Genomic DNA, 15,977 nt, shown 5'->3' with positions numbered 1-15,977 from the left:
GGGAATCCCATGTTGGCTTAACCAGCGATGCCACATCTCATGACTGAATAATAATTTTAAAAAGACTGCTTTCCCAACTCAGGTCAGTTATCTCATTATAGACCACAGGCTGAATCTGGGATTTCTGTTCTGTATATCCCACATCACGTAAACACCACAGAATACCGGAAAATGCCACAACATTGGGCCCACAACACCAACGCCAGATTCATCACACAGCACAAGTATCACACTCAAAGCACACAACACCAGTAAAGGATGTGATCATCACAGAACTTTTACAGTACAACAGGAAACCATTCGGCCCATTGAGTCTGCACTGGTTCTATGAAAAAGCATTCTACCTAGTCCTTTCCTTATTCCTGTAACCTTTCACATGCGAATGAATGATAATTGATGGCAGGTGGGAATTCTGCCCCTCAGTCAGGAGAACTGCTGGCCAACTGGAGCTGCAGTAGACAGAAGATGAGGGATCCTGTGTATGCTTAGCCCTGTTTGCTTCAGTCTATGCAAAGAGTGATAGACTCTTTGCATAGACTGCAAAGATATTTCTGCCTATGCAACTAACTCTGCTAAGCTTAAACATGGACTGCTAACTTGACTACATGTAGAATCAGAAGGCTAAATGTTAGCTAAAATTTGACTGCATTCCTGAAGGGTACACAATACAGGCAAACACGTTTTTCATAACAGCAGCTGCAAGGATTGTTTCTCTAAGATGGAGACAGACTGCAAAAAACATTTCCAATACCAAGATAAGGGTTGAAATATAGTTTGGATTTTAGTGTGTGTTTGTTCAGTGTTTTAAGATCCAGTTCAAGGCGTTCAAGTTCAGTACAGGGACTGGCTGAGAAGCCAGTCTCCAAGTTTATTTTTTTCTTTTCGTTTCTCTCATGTTAATCTTTTTAGGTTCTGTTCAATAAAAGAAAACCGTTTTAAAACTCGTACCAGTGCTGTCCTCATCTATTCAAACGAATGAATGGACCCAACAGAATAGGAAGTGCTTCAACATGTCAGACCCCATGTCCTGGGTTTGGGTGTCCCAGGGCAGAGAGGGCAAGGTAGGCCTGGGGGGGTTGGAGAGAAGGCGTTAGGGGTACTGGGGGAGAGCTGGAGGAGGAGGGGTCAGGGAGATCCAGTGGTCACCAGACCTTGGGGGTGTGGGGGAGGGAGGAGGGTACCTGGCGTGGAAAGGGAGCTTCTGACGGAAGCGCAATGATCAGACAAAAATTGACACTCAGACAAAGGAGGAGCGGTAAGGACAATAACCAAAAGCTCATCAAAAGAGGCAAGTTTCAGGGAGAGTATTAAGGGAGGAGAGAGAAAGTCTGAGAAGTTTCAGGGAGTTGGAAGGAATGAGGGGGTGGATGTTTCCAGAGTTTAGGCCCAGGCAGGTGAAGGCAAGTCTGCCAATGTTGAAATGAGGGAGTTGGCCAGAATTACAGCGATCTAATAGAGCTGTCAGGCTGCAGACAGGAAGCATACAAGGCCATGAAGGAATTTGAGCAAGTGACTGAGAACCTTTGAATGGAGGAGTTCAGGGACCAAAGATCTGGGCCTCTGTCCAGGATCCTACAAGGCTTATTTCCTCAAAAGGTCTCCATGCCAACTTTGCAAATCTCACCATTCACCCACTTCAACTTGTTAAATCCGTAGAGTCATAGAGGTTTACAGCATGGAAACAGGCCCTTTGGCCCAACTTGTCCATGCCGCCCTTGTTTTTTTAAAACCCCCAAACTAATCCCAATTGCCCCATTTGGCCCATATTCCTCTATACCCATCATACCCATGTAACTATCTAAATGCTTTTTAAAAGATAAAATTGTACCCACCTCTACTACTACCTCTGGCAGCTTGTTCCAGACACTCACCACCGTCTGTGTGAAAAAATTGCCCCTCTGGACACTTTTGTATCTCTCCCCTCTCACCTTAAACCTATGCCCTCTAGTTTTAGACTCCCCTACCTTTGGGAAAAGATATTGACTATCTAGCTGACCTGTGCCCCTCATTATTTAATAGACCTCTGTACGATCACCCCTCAGCCTCCTACGCTCCAGAGAAAATAGTCCCAGTCTATTCATCCTCTCCCTATAACTCAATCCATCAAGTCCCGGTAGCATCCTAGTAAATCTTTTCTGCACTCTTTCGAGTTTAATAATATCCTTTCTATGATAGGGTGACCAGAATTGCACACAGTATTCCAAGTGTGGCCTTACCAATGTCTTGTACAACTTCAACAAGACGTCCCAACTCCTGTATTCAATGTTCTGACCGATGAAACCAAGCATGCTGAATGCCTTCTTCGCCACTCTGTCCACCTGTGACTCCACTTTCAAGGAGCTATGAACCTGTACCCCTAGATCTCTTTGTTCTGTAACTCTCCCTGTAACTCTTACTGTCTGTATCTTGTCCAGTACTCCATCAGTATTCATTCCCACTATTCAAACAACCTCTTCTTACCAACCTTCATTCATTCTCTATCAATTTAAAAAGCCTTGCCCTCAACTACATATCCCTCTCTGCCCTTTCCTTTCCTTTCCTCTGTAACAAGATCCCCCCCCCCCCCCCCCCCCCAGGGTAAAGTAAGCAATGGTGAAATAACTAAATTAGCTAGAGGAAAGAAAAGCATTTTAACTGAAAAATTGTTGTAAAATTACCAGCCAAGCAAATGGGCAGTTACACATCAGAGTTCTATTTGAAAATGCACATCACATAAGAGATGTAACAAGTGAGTTAGAAGCACAAATTCACCTTAGAAACATAGTAATATAGGAAATAGGAGCAGCAGTAGGCCATTCAGCCCGTCAAGCCTGATCTATCATTCAGTTGGATCATGACTGATCCAGTCATGACTGACTATCATCAATAACATTTTCCTGCAGCATCTCCATATCCCTTGATATTTTTAATATGGGCGGCACGGTAGCACAGTGGTTAGCACTGCTGCCTCATAGTGCCAGGGACCCAGGTTCAATTCCCGGCTTGGGTCACTGTCTGTGCGGACTCTGCACGTTCTCCCCGTGTCTGCGTGGGTTTCCTCCGGGTGCTCCGGTTTCCTCCCACAGTCCGAAAGATGTGCTGTTTAGGTGCACTGGCCATGTTAAATTCTCCCTCAGTGTACCCGAACAGGCGGCGGAGTGTGGCGACTAGGGGATCTTCACAGTAACTTCATTGCAATGTTAATGTAAGCCTACTTGTGACACTGATAAATAAACTTTAAACTTAATAACTAGAAATCTATCCACTTCTGTCTTGAACAGACTCAATAAATGAGCCTCCATATCAGTCTGCGGAACAGAATTCCGTCCTGTATCAACTCTGTTTAGTCCTGTAAGAATTTTGTACATTTCAATGAGATTCCCTCTCATTCTCCTAAACTCTAGAGAACACAGGCCCAGTCTCCTCAATCTCACCTATAGGACAATCCTGCCACCCCAGGAATCAGTCTGGTGAATCTGACTGACCTTAAAGGGTCGGATGGAGTTGCCATTCCAGAGATGTGGGCCACAGGTTATGACTGGGAGTTAAATATTCCAACCTGTAAGATCTTCAGAAGGGGCAGAGAATTTGGAGAGAGAGGAGGGCAGAAATATTGCTCAGAGCCAATGGCAGCCAATTCTTACAGAGCAAGGGTTGGCACGGTGGCACAGTGGTTAGCACTGCTGCTTCACAGCGTCAGGGACCCGGGTTCAATTCCCGGCTTGGGTCACTGTCTGTGTGGAATTTACACATTCTCTCCTTGTCTCCGTGGGTTTCCTCCAGGTGCTCCGGTTTCCTCCCACAGTCCAAAGATGTGTGGGTTAGGTGGATTGGCCATGCTAAATTGCACCTTAGTGTTAGGGGGAGTAGCTAGGTAAATACATGGGGTTATGGGGATACGGCCTGGAAGGGATTGTGGTCGGTGCAGATTCAATGGGCCAAATGGACTTCTTCTGTACTGTAGGATTCTATGATTCTGAGATCCCGCAAACATCAATGTGATGTCTTTAGATAATCTGTTTTTTTCATGTTGACAGAGGGATAATTCTTGATTAGGATACCAGGCAGAGAGATCTGCTCTCCTTCACAATATTACCTTGGGATCTTTTACAGTCAACTGCAGATAGCAGTTGAAGCCTTGGTCTGAAGTGTCATTGGAAAGGTGGGATCTCCAACAATGCAGCACTCCCCTGCCCACACACTGGAGTGTCAACCTCAATTGTATACTCATGCCTCTGGTGCAAAGTTTCAACCCTCAACCTTCTGACTCAAGAGACAAGAATGCTCCCCACTCAGCCACAGCCATTTCATCTAAATTCCTTGAATATATTCAGAGTAGCTTTCTAGAACAAAATGTTTTAGAACCAAAAAAAGAACTGGCTGCTTTGGACTTAGTGGTGAGTAACAACATCAAACTACTTAATAATCTGACAGTAATTGAGTTTATCTCTGGAATGGCAATTCCATCGTACCCTTTAATCTGACAGCATTGAGTATAGGAATTGGAACAGTATGTTCCAGTTGTATAAGTTGCTGGTGAGGTTGCACTTGGAGTGTTGTGTACAGTTTTGATCACTCTGTTATAGGAAAGACATTGATAAACTGGAAAGAGTGCAAAGGAGGTTTACGAGGATGTTGCCAGGACTCGCGGGCCTGAGTTATAGGGAGTGGTTGGCCAGGATAGAACTTTATTCCTTCGAACGTAAGAGAATGAGGGGTTATCTTATTGAGGTGTATTATGAGGGCCATAGATAGGTGAACGCACATAGTCTTTTTTCCAGGGAAGGGGAATTGAAAACTAGACGGCATAGATTTAAGGTGAGAGGGGAAAATTTTAAAAGGGACCTGAGGGGCAACTTCTTCACACAGAGGGTGGTGCGGATATGGAATGAGCTGCCAGAGAAAGTGGTTGAGGCAGGTTCAATAGCAACATTTAAAAAGCATTTGGATAAGTACATGGATGGGAAAGGATTAATGGGATATGGGCCAGACGCAGGCAATTTAGACTAGACAGGAGGGCACCATGGTCGGAATGGACCGGTTGGGCCAAAGGGCCTGTTTCCGTGCTGTATTACTCTGTGACTCTATGGCTGCTATTTTACCGGCACGCCCGCCCCAATTCCGGGGGTGGGCGAGGCTCGAAGAATGGTATTCTCCATTGGCCTCAGGCAGGACCTGCCGGTAAAATTCTGCCCTATGACTTTAATGGGGCAGTTTGCAATTAGCAACCATAAACAATTGAATTTAATATTAAGCCCAACAATGAGAGGGAGAGTCATCAACTAAGGTGTTTAGTTTAAATAAGGCAGACTAATTTTATGTAAACAGATCCAACTTGTTATTGGGTAAAGCCACAGTCAAACAATGGGCATCAGAAGTATTCATGGAAATAGTTGGTATGACGTAAAATATGTTCATACCATTAAAGGGCAAAGACTCCATTTGTAAAACAGCCATGGTCAACAAATGAGCCAATAACAAAGCCAATTAAAAAGTAATACAAAGAAATAAAATATATATATCCAATGAAAAGTGGTTATCCAGTGTACTGGGAGAGGTGGAAAAAGTAACAAAGGGATACAAAAGAAAGTAGTGAAAGGCTCAAGACTGAAGTAAACATTACAAGGGCAGAGTTTACAAGAAAGAGAGTGCGAAAAGCGAATGTTATTTAATTTGGATTTGATTTATTATTGTCACATGTATTGGTTTACAGTCAAAAATATTGTTTCTTGCATGCTATACAGATGAAGCATACTGTTCATAGAGAAGGAAAGGATATGGTGCAGAATGTAGTGTTACAGTCATAGCTAGGGTGTAGAGAAAGATTAACTTAACGCAAGGTGGGCCCATTAAAGTCTGATGCAGGCACGATTAAAATGGATAATAAGAAAATGGCAAACTTGGTAATTTTCCCAACCACCACAGGAAGCACCATGGCCAGGACAGAACATTTTAGAGTTTAAAGTTTATTTATTAGTCACAAGTAAGGCTTACATTAACACTGCAAAGAAGTTACTGCGAAATTGTCCTAGTGGCCACACCTTGGCACCTGTTCGGGTCAAGGCACCTAACCAGCACGTCTTTTAGACTGTGGGAGGAAACCAGAGCACCCGGAGGAAACTCATGCAGACACGGGGAGAACGTGCAGATTCCCCACAGACAGTGACCCAAGCCAGGAATTGAACCCGGGTCCCTGGTGCTGTGAGGCAGCAGTGCTAACCACTGTGCCACCATGCCGCCCCATTCAACACATCAGCAAAAATCCATTGACTTCAGATAGGAATTCCTGGAAAATCTCACCTTTTGTATCTGTTTGCGGTACAGGTGAAGGGGATCAAACATCCATGGTAAAAGAAAGTATTCATAGAATCCCTACAGTGCAGAAAGAGGCCATTCGGCCCATCGAGACTGCACCGACCACAATCCCACCCAGACCCTACCCCCTTATCCCTACATATTTACCCGCTAATCCTCTAACCTACACATCTCAGGACACTAAGGGGCAATTCTTAGCATGGCCAATCAACCTAACCCGCACATCTTTGGACTGTGGGAGGAAACCGGAGCACCCGGAGGAAACCCACGCAGACACGAGGAGAATGTGCAAACTCCACACAGACAGTGACCCAAGCCGGGAATCGAACCCAGGTCCCTGGAGCTGTGAAGCAGCAGTGCTAACCATTGTGCTACCCTGCCGCCCAATTACAAAATTGAATTCATGTAGTATGTTTGTACGTTCTCCGGGTGCTCTGGTTTCCTCCCACAGTCCAAAGATGTGCGGGTAGGAGGGATTGGCCATGCTAAATTGCCCCTTAGTGCCAGGGGGATTAGCGGGGTAAATGCATGGGGTTACAGGGCTAGGGCCTGGTTGGGATTGTTATCAGTGCAGGCTCAATGGGCCAAATAGCCTGCTTCTGCACTGTAGGGATTCTATAATTCCAGCTTTCATGACTTCAGGATGTCCCAAGTCCAAGTAATGAAAGATTTTGAAGTGTAGTCATGGTTGCAATGGAGGAAATATAGCTTTTAATTTGCACACATTAAGCTCCCACAAACAGCAAATAACCATTTTAGTGAAGTTGGTTGAAGGATAAATATTAATGAGGAAGACATGATGTCGCTCCTGCTCTTTTTAAGATAGGCTGTGGGGATCTCTTGTATCCACCTGAGAGGACTGGATTACCTGGATTACCACTTGGATAAGATGCATTTAAGTCTGATGATCTAAAGTTATTTAAACCTCCAGCCTTTTAAAAATTAGAAAAAGGGTTGCAACTTTCAGTTAGAGTAAAAATGATGACACTGTCTGCTGGAGTGCATTGATTACCTTAGAAAAAAATCATTAGGCATTATTCCCTGCAGTTTCAATAACTGTTGACATTTTCCAACGGTTGTCATTAAAGCTGAGCCTATTATGAATGCTTGGCTGAGTTTCAAAAGCTCCAAACCCGTTAATCTCAGCAGGGTGGCTGAGTTCACACATTGACTGACAATTTTAAGGGGTTATTTAAGGATTAATGTCTGTGATGTGGTAACAGAATAGAGGTGCCTGGTGGATACGAGGTGGGTGACTGTGAAGGTAGAAAGTGGAGTATGCGGGGACTTGGAGATGGTAGCACGGGGGCTCTGTGGGGCCATGGAAATGCTACGGCGAACACGAGGTTGGCACTGGTGATTTGAGGGGGCATGGGAATGGGTGGGGTGAGTAGAGAGGGCGAGAAGGTCTTTTATATAATTCGGCCAAAGCTTCAGAGAACCGAGGCAAGTCTTCTAAGCTGCCCGCCTCAGCACACACCTGTCTTCGTGGCTACCTCTGAACTTCTTCTGCAGGAGGTAGGTCTGACTCCCTCTCACCCCGCCTCCCTGAACAAAAATATGGTGGGCTCTTTTAAAGGAAACAGGTTTGCTGAGTAGGGATATTTCCCAACTCGAGTTTCCTGCTTCGATGGTGAAAAACCAGCCCTTAATATCAAACTCCATTGCTTTATGGTAACTTTTTGCGAACTGCTCCACTACCGTCAAATTGTTAACTAATCCTATGTAGTTACTCATCACTAAATCCAATATAACCAGTTCCTTCTTTGGTTCTGAAACATATTGTTCTAGAAAGCTATTCTGAACATATTCAAGGAATTTAAATGGTTTAAGATCTCATCCAAAAGATAACACTTCCAACAATGAAGCACTCCCTTAATGCTACATTGTAGTTGCAGTTTAAATGATGTGCTCAGATCTCCAGCGTGGAACTTGAACCTACAATCTACTGATGTGGTGAATGAACATGTTACCCACTAAGCAGTGCCTGAGATCAAAAAAAAAGGAATGGACTTACTGTGAGAAATAAAATGCAAAATGGTTAAAACAAAGGGATGTCTGATAAGCTCCAGAACTTGGTAGTTTCCACCCTAAGTTTTGAATAGAATACAACTCGAGTTTTCCAGAATCACACTAAAGCCTCAAGCATTAAATTATGAAGACAGATTGCACAAGTTTAGATGGTTTTAGGGTGATCAGATTAAGGAATTTGCACGAATAAGGAATTAGGGTTAGCACGCCTATTTTCAGTAGTGGCGGTATCTACAGCAATGGTAGCATAGTGGTTACATTACTGGATTAACACTGCAGAAACCTGGACTCATTCAGGAGTTTACGAGTTCATATCCTATTATTGTGGTTACTGAATTGAATTCAGTTAGTTTAAAACAAATCTAAAATATAGGGAAAAATAAGTACTATCAGCAACGGTGAGCATAAAGATGCTGGATTATCATAAAATCCCATTGGATTCATTCATGTCCTTCAGGGAAGGAAATCTGCCATCCTTACCTGGTCTGGCCTACGCTTGACTCCAGAGCCACAGCAATGTGGTTGACTCTTAACTGTTCTCTGAAATAGCCACTAAGGCAGAATTACCTCCTCTGGGTCTTTGCATGCTGGCCTTTTCAGTAATGCCCAAATCAATAAATGAAGAAAATAATCCCAAAACAAAAGGGGCTTAATCTCAAAATTAGACCTCGGCCATACAGGAGTGAAATCAGGAAATACATTTTCCCCCACAGTCAAGAGTGGGGACTCCCTCCCCAGAAAGGTCGCTGATGCTGGTTCAATTAAAATTTTCAAGACTGAGTTTGCTCGAGGGGACTAAGAGATTATGAAACAATTGCCATTGATAGTGTTGAAATAGGTAAGAACATCAAACGACGCAGAATAGGGTTGAAAGGTTCAATGTTGCTCCTACATTCCAACTCTGGCCTGGGCCTCTTCAACATCCATTCTCCCATCATCCCCACCTCGAGCAGCAGAGTTCCCCAGTCTTACGGGGGTCCAGAATGTTCCCCTTCCACCTTACCAATTTCCTTAAAACCTATTTGAGTTTGGTCTCAGTCAGCAAATCCCCACCAGTGCCCCCCTCCCCCCCCCCGTTCCACCCCAAACATCCCAAGACTTATTCCTGCCCAGTCCAGTTACTTCTTCCCCTCCTGCTCCAGTGAAACACACTACCACGCTGCATGGTGTTAAATATGCCATCAAACAAGCACACAGCTCTCAGCCAATATCTTTCCCACTTCTGGCTGTCGTATGGAATGTTGTTAATAATTATGATCAGAGGCAGTTATACAGATCAAGATCCCGTTTTATTCCAGGGAATGTTTGGCCTGAATTCTGTCTGTTTGTCCCATGAAAATGAATGGTTGTGACCATAAAGGAGCCTCTTGTTTCCTCCAACCAGGATGACTGAATGATCTGTTGGGTTTTTCTGTGATGGGTACACCCCACTCCATTTTTACTGCATACCGATGGCTTTATTTATTAGTCTAAATTATTGTTTTTTGTCAATAACAGAATTGGTGCTTTTTATTAATGAGTGCTGTCCCCATAACACCCCACCTCCCCACACACACACACATGCACCAGGCATTGTCCTGCTTATTAATAATCTATTCACCAGCCCCTCCTGAGGAATCATTATTATTGTGCTGAGACAAAAACAGAAAATGTATTGTGCTTGCTCTCAGCCCACCTCTGGCGTTTGCAGCTTGTTTATCCCAGGCTGGAGTGACCTTGCAGCCTCAGTAGGAATCTTACTGTCACAATGAAGCACTGGTGCCCACTGACTCTCCCTTTACCAGGCTGTGTGCTGCATTTATACACTCCATGATACAGGCTTTGTCTTTTGTTTTTTTTTCTCTCCAGAAGCTTTCTTGCTTTGTCCCAATCCTTCACATCTTTTTTTTGAGGGGGGAAAAAATATATTTTTTGCTTTAATTACAGCTCAGTGCCTTTTCCCCTCCCTCCTCCAGGCCTGTTATTGTTGCTGACTCTGCCTCCCAGCAGCTTCTCCCCCCCAACACCTCAGAGCACCAGCTCCTGTCTCCATCTGGGGCTCCTCTTCCCAATACTGGAATCTGTGGCTCTCTCTGTGAGCTGTTCCAGCCACAATAACATCGACTCCCACCTCATCCTGACAGATCATCCCTGCTCTTTTTCATTTGAAATCTATTCTCTGACAGATCCCTGCTGTGATGCTTCAGTCATTTAATTCTAACACACTGTCTCTCTCAGCCCAGGAGCTGCTGCTTGGCTGCCACCCCTGCTGCATGTCCTTACCTGGCTCTCCCCGGATGCTGATGTTGCCGTCCCGGTGCAGGATGACAGCCCTGGCGCCGCTCAGCCTGCCCCAGAAAGGCAGCCTGTCCCCGGGCGGCGGGGCTGGAGGATGCCGCTGTCGGTGCAGGCTGCTGCAGCACTGGAAGCACACGGCCCAAGCCTGCTCCTCGTTCAGCGGCTGGTTGTACAGTCGCAGGATCTGCTCCAGGCTCAGCTCCTGACACTCGGGCTCCGACTCGGCTTGGGCAGCCGGGGAAGGGGAGCATCGCTCTGCCATCGTCCCTGGAACAAGCCGGCTGGCTGTGTGTGTGTGTGTGTGGAGGGGTGAGGGGGCGGACCGCACACGATCAACCCCTAAACCATCGGCAATAAAGGCAGCACCATCTCCTCCAGCCTCACCATCATCCCCAGTGCCTGTCAGCTATACTGGCAGCTCCTCACTCACTCACACAGACTCACTCTCTGACACTCACAGAGCAGCAGCTTCTCATTCATTCCAATCATATGACTCTCTTCCCAGGCAGGCAGAGAGCGATCACACCGTGTGGTCCAAACGCCCGTCTCCTTCTCTCCTCCTTCATCTAGTTCATTTTTATTTTTGATTTGATTTATTATTCTCACATGTATTTGTATACAGTGAAAAGTGTTATTTCTTGCGCGCTATACAGACAAAGCATACCATTCATAGAGAAGGAAATGAGAAGGTGCAGAATATAGTGTTACTTTGGTTTGGTTTGTTCTGACTTATTTTTACTCATATCTTGTTTTTTTCTTCCAGCAGGCACCCTCTATATGTCCTTTTCCCCCCAAACTGCTGTATACTATGTCCTTACATCAGCATTTGCACATTGGTGATTTGATTTGATTTATTATTGTCACACATCTTTGTATACGGTGAAAAGTATTGTTTCTTGCGCGCTATACAGACAAAGCATACCATTCATAGAGAAGGAAAGGGTGCAAAATGTAGTGTTACAGTCATAGCTAGGGTGCAGAGAGGTAGGTCCATTCAAAAGTCTGATGGCAGCAGGGAAGAAGCTGCTCTTGAGTCGGTTGGTACGTGACCTCAGACTTTTGGACCTTTTTCCTGACGGAAAAAGGTGGAAGAGAGAATGTCCGGGGTGCGTGGGTTCCTTGATCATGCTGGCTGCTTTTGTCACAAGTAGGCTTACATGAACACTGCAATGAGGGTACTGTGAAAATCCCCTAGTCGCCACACTCCAGTGCCTGTTCGGGTACACTGAGGGCGAATTTAGCATGGCCAGTGCACCTAACCAGCACGTCTTTTGGACTGTGGGAGGAAACCAGAGCACTTGGAGGAAACACACGCAGGCACTTTGATTTGATTTGATTTATTATTGTCACATGTATTGGTATATAGTGAATAGTATTGTTTCTTGCACGCTATACAGACAAAGCATACCGTACATAGAGAAGGAAAGGAGAGGGTGCAAAATGTAATGTTACAGTCATAGCTAGGGTGTAGAGAAAAATCAACTTAGTAGGTCCATTAAAATGTCTGATGGCAACAGGGAAGAAGCTGTTCTTGAGTCAATTGGTGTGTGACCTCAGAGTTTTGTATCTTTTTTCCGATGGAAGAAGGTGGAAGAGAGTATCCGGGGTGCGTGGGGTCCTTGATTACGCTGGCTGTTTTTGTCACAAGTAGGCTTACATTAACACTGCAATGAAGTTACTGTGAAAATCCTCTAGTCGCCACACTCCAGCACCTGTTTGGGTACACTGAGGGAGAATTTAGCATGGCCAATCCACCGAACCAGCACATCTTTCGGACTGTGGGAGGAAACCAGAGCACCCGGAGGAAACCCACACAGACATGGGAGAACGTGCAGATTCCACACAGAGAGTGACCCAAGCTGGGAATCGAACTCAGGTCCCTGGCTTTGTGAAGCAGCAGTGCTAAACACTGTGGCATTTCTTTGGTTTTTTTATATATTCATTCATGGAATGTGGGTGTAGCTGGCTGGGCCGGCATTTATTGCCCATCTCTGAGGGCATTTAAGAGTCAACCACTTTGCTGTGGCTCTGGAGTCACATGTAGACCAGACCAAGTAAGGATGGCAGATTTCCTTCCTAAAAGACATTAGTGAACCGGATGGGGTTTTTTTCTCCCGGCAATTGACAATGGTTCATGGTCATCATTAGACTTTTAATTCCTGAGTTTAATTAAATACAAATTTCACCATCTGCCAAGGTGGGATACGAACCCTTGAGCATTACCCTGGGTCTCTAGTCCAGTAACAATTCCACAATGCCACTGCTCTCCCCAAATTTAATTTCTCCATCCACAGGATGCTGGCTTAGGCCAGCATTTCTTGCCCATCCCTAATTGCCGTTGAGAAGTTGGTAATGATCTGCCTTCTGGAACCGTTGGAGTCCATGTGGTGTAGGTACTCCCTCAGTGCTGTTAGGGACGGAGTTCAAAGATTTTGACCCGTCAACAGCAATGAAGGAACAACAATATAATTCCAAGTCAGGATGGTGGGTCAGTTGGAAGGGAAATTGTCTTTCTGCTGCAGTGGCCCTTCTAGAAGGTAGAGGTTGCAAATTTGGACTGTATTGTCGAAGACCTTTGGTGAGTTGCTGCAGTGCATCTTGTAGATGGTACATACTGCTTCCAATGTGGTGCAGGGTGATAGAGGAAGCAAATGTTGAAGGTGGGATAATGATAAATTGAACTGTTTTGTCCTGGATGGTGTCAAGCTTCTTGAGTGCAGCTACATTCATCCAGGCAAGTGGAGAGTAATTCACCACACTCCTGACTTGTACAGATGGTGGACAGGTTCTGTGGAGTCAGGAGGTGAGTTACTCACTGCAGGTTTCCTAGCCTCTGACCTGATCTTGTAGCCACAGTACTTATACGATTTAGTTTCTGGTCAATGGTAACTCCTAGGATGATGATAGTGTTCAAAGTTTATGTATTAGTGTCACAAGTAGGCTTACATTAACACTGTAATGAAGTTACTGTGAAAATCCCCTAGTCACCACACTCCGACACTTGTTCGAGTACACTGAGGGAGAATTTAACATGGCCAATGCACCTAACCAGCATGTCTTTCAAATCATGGGAGGAAACCAGAGCATCTAGAGGAAACCTACGCAGACAACGTGCAGACTCTGCACAGACAGTGACCCAAGCCGGGAATTGAACCCAGGTCCCTGGCACTGTGAGGCAGCAGTGCTAACCACTGTGCCACCATGCCGCCAGGGGATTCGGTGAAGGTACAAAGAACAAAGAACAAAGAACAGTACAGCACAGGAAACAGGCCCTTCGGCCCTCCAAGCCTGTGCCGCTCATTGGTCCAACTAGACCAATCGTTTGTATCCCTCCATTCCCAGGCTGCTCATGTGACTATCCAGGTAAGTCTTAAACGATGTCAGCGTGCCTGCCTCCACCACCCTACTTGGCAGCGCATTCCAGGCCCCCACCACCCTCTGTGTAAAAAACGTCCCTCTGATATCTGAGTTATACTTCGCCCCTCTCAGCTTGAGCCCGTGACCCCTCGTGATCGTCACCTCCGACCTGGGAAAAAGCTTCCCACTGTTCACCCTATCTATACCCTTCATAATCTTATACACCTCTATTAGATCTCCCCTCATTCTCCGTCTTTCCAAGGAGAACAACCCCAGTCTACCCAATCTCTCCTCATAGCTAAGACCCTCCATACCAGGCAACATCCTGGTAAACCTTCTCTGCACTCTCTCTAACGCCTCCACGTCCTTCTGGTAGTGCGGCGACCAGAACTGGACGCAGTACTCCAAATGTGGCCTAACCAGCGTTCTATACAGCTGCATCATCAGACTCCAGCTTTTATACTCTATACCCCGTCCTATAAAGGCAAGCATACCATATGCCTTCTTCACCACCTTCTCCACCTGTGTTGCCACCTTCAAGGATTTGTGGACTTGCACACCTAGGTCCCTCTGTGTTTCCATACTCCTGATGACTCTGCCATTTATTGTATAACTCCTCCCTACATTATTTCTTCCAAAATGCATCACTTCGCATTTATCCGGATTAAACTCCATCTGCCACCTCTCCGCCCAATTTTCCAGCCTATCTATATCCTGCTGTATTGCCCGACAATGCTCTTCGCTATCCGCAAGTCCAGCCATCTTCGTGTCATCCGCAAACTTGCTGATTACACCAGCTATTGAATGTCAAAGAAGGTGGTTAGACTCTCTCTTATTGAAGAATAACATATCCTTGTAAATATTTGATACACTGCAACATTTGCTACATTGTGACAGCAAGTAACCTCCCACGCTGGGATTAGACAGGCAAGATAAATGAAAAAAACAGATGGGGGGGGGGGTGAAATGGGATGAAGCAAAGCAAACTATTCTTCCCTCCTGTCAGCCGTGACTCAAGTTGTAGTTGGAAAGTCAGAATGAGAACCGTAAGTGCTGGAAATAGTTGGCAGGTCCATCAGGAAGTAAAAGGGATTAAATTGTTTTGTTTCAGATGCTGACGCTTTGTTGAATTAATGCGTCAGGCACAGCTTTCACGCTGCAGGAATTAGAGGCTTTGCTTCAAACAAAATGAGAGTTTCCTTACTGCATTATATTGAAAGAGGAAATTCTAGTGGAGGGAAATGTAATGAATAATGCATCAGCAGTAACAACTTCCATTTATATAACACTTTTACCATAGGATAACACCTCCAAACACCTCACAAGAGCGATCGGACAAAAATTTGACAGGGAGTCACATAAGGAAATATTAGGACAGGTAACTAGGCATTTTGTCAGAGAAGAGAGAGGGGGATACACGGGGAGGTTTAGGGAGGGGATTCCAGAGTTTAGAGCCTAGACAGCTGCCTATGGTGGGGCAAAGGAAATGGGGGACACAGAACAGTTCCGAATTGGAGGAACACAAAATTCCCAAAGTTGTGTAGGGCTGGGCGAGGTGAGGTGATGGCCCGGTGGTATTATTGCTGGACAATTAATCCAGAAACTCAGCTAACATTCCTGGGATCCGAGTTCAAATCCCACCAAGGCAGATGGTGGAATTTGAATTGAATAAAAGATATCTGGAATTAAGAACCTGATGATGACCTTAAAATCACTGGTGATTGTCGGAAAAAGCCCATCTGGTTCACTAATGCCCTTTAGGGAAGGAAATCTGCCATCCTTACCTGGTCTGGCCTACATTGTGACTCCAGAGCCACAGTAATGTCGTTAACTCTCAACTGCCCTCTGAACAAGGGCAACCAGGGATGGGCAATAAATGCTGGCCAGCCAGCGATGCCCATGTCCCAAGAATGAATTTAAAAAAAGAAATAGAGAAGAGCAAGGCAATGGATGGATTTGAGAACAACATGAGAATTTTAAAATTGATACACAATTAGCCCTGAAGCTAACGTAAGCCA

General features: G+C 45.2%; 1 protein-coding gene across 3 annotated transcripts in view; it reads right to left on the bottom strand.

The window, feature by feature from the left end:
* LOC144495572 (protein spire homolog 1-like) overlaps positions 1-11,051 on the bottom strand; it is a 266,677-nt gene extending 255,626 nt beyond the window's left edge. For 2 of the 3 annotated variants that reach the window (XM_078215700.1, XM_078215699.1), the window contains exon 1: positions 10,588-11,051. In XM_078215700.1, coding sequence (XP_078071826.1) covers positions 10,588-10,864 — 277 coding nt within the window. In that variant the 5' untranslated portion in view covers positions 10,865-11,051. Of the gene's footprint in view, positions 1-8,805; positions 8,829-10,587 lie in introns of those variants that run through there. The other variant, XM_078215701.1, reaches the window with a different exon arrangement.
* Between the last annotated feature and the right edge of the window lie 4,926 nt (positions 11,052-15,977).

This window comes from Mustelus asterias, chromosome 7 (genome assembly GCF_964213995.1).
Source record: "Mustelus asterias chromosome 7, sMusAst1.hap1.1, whole genome shotgun sequence".
NCBI lineage: Eukaryota > Metazoa > Chordata > Chondrichthyes > Carcharhiniformes > Triakidae > Mustelus > Mustelus asterias.
This window is presented reverse-complemented; position numbering and strand designations above follow the sequence as displayed.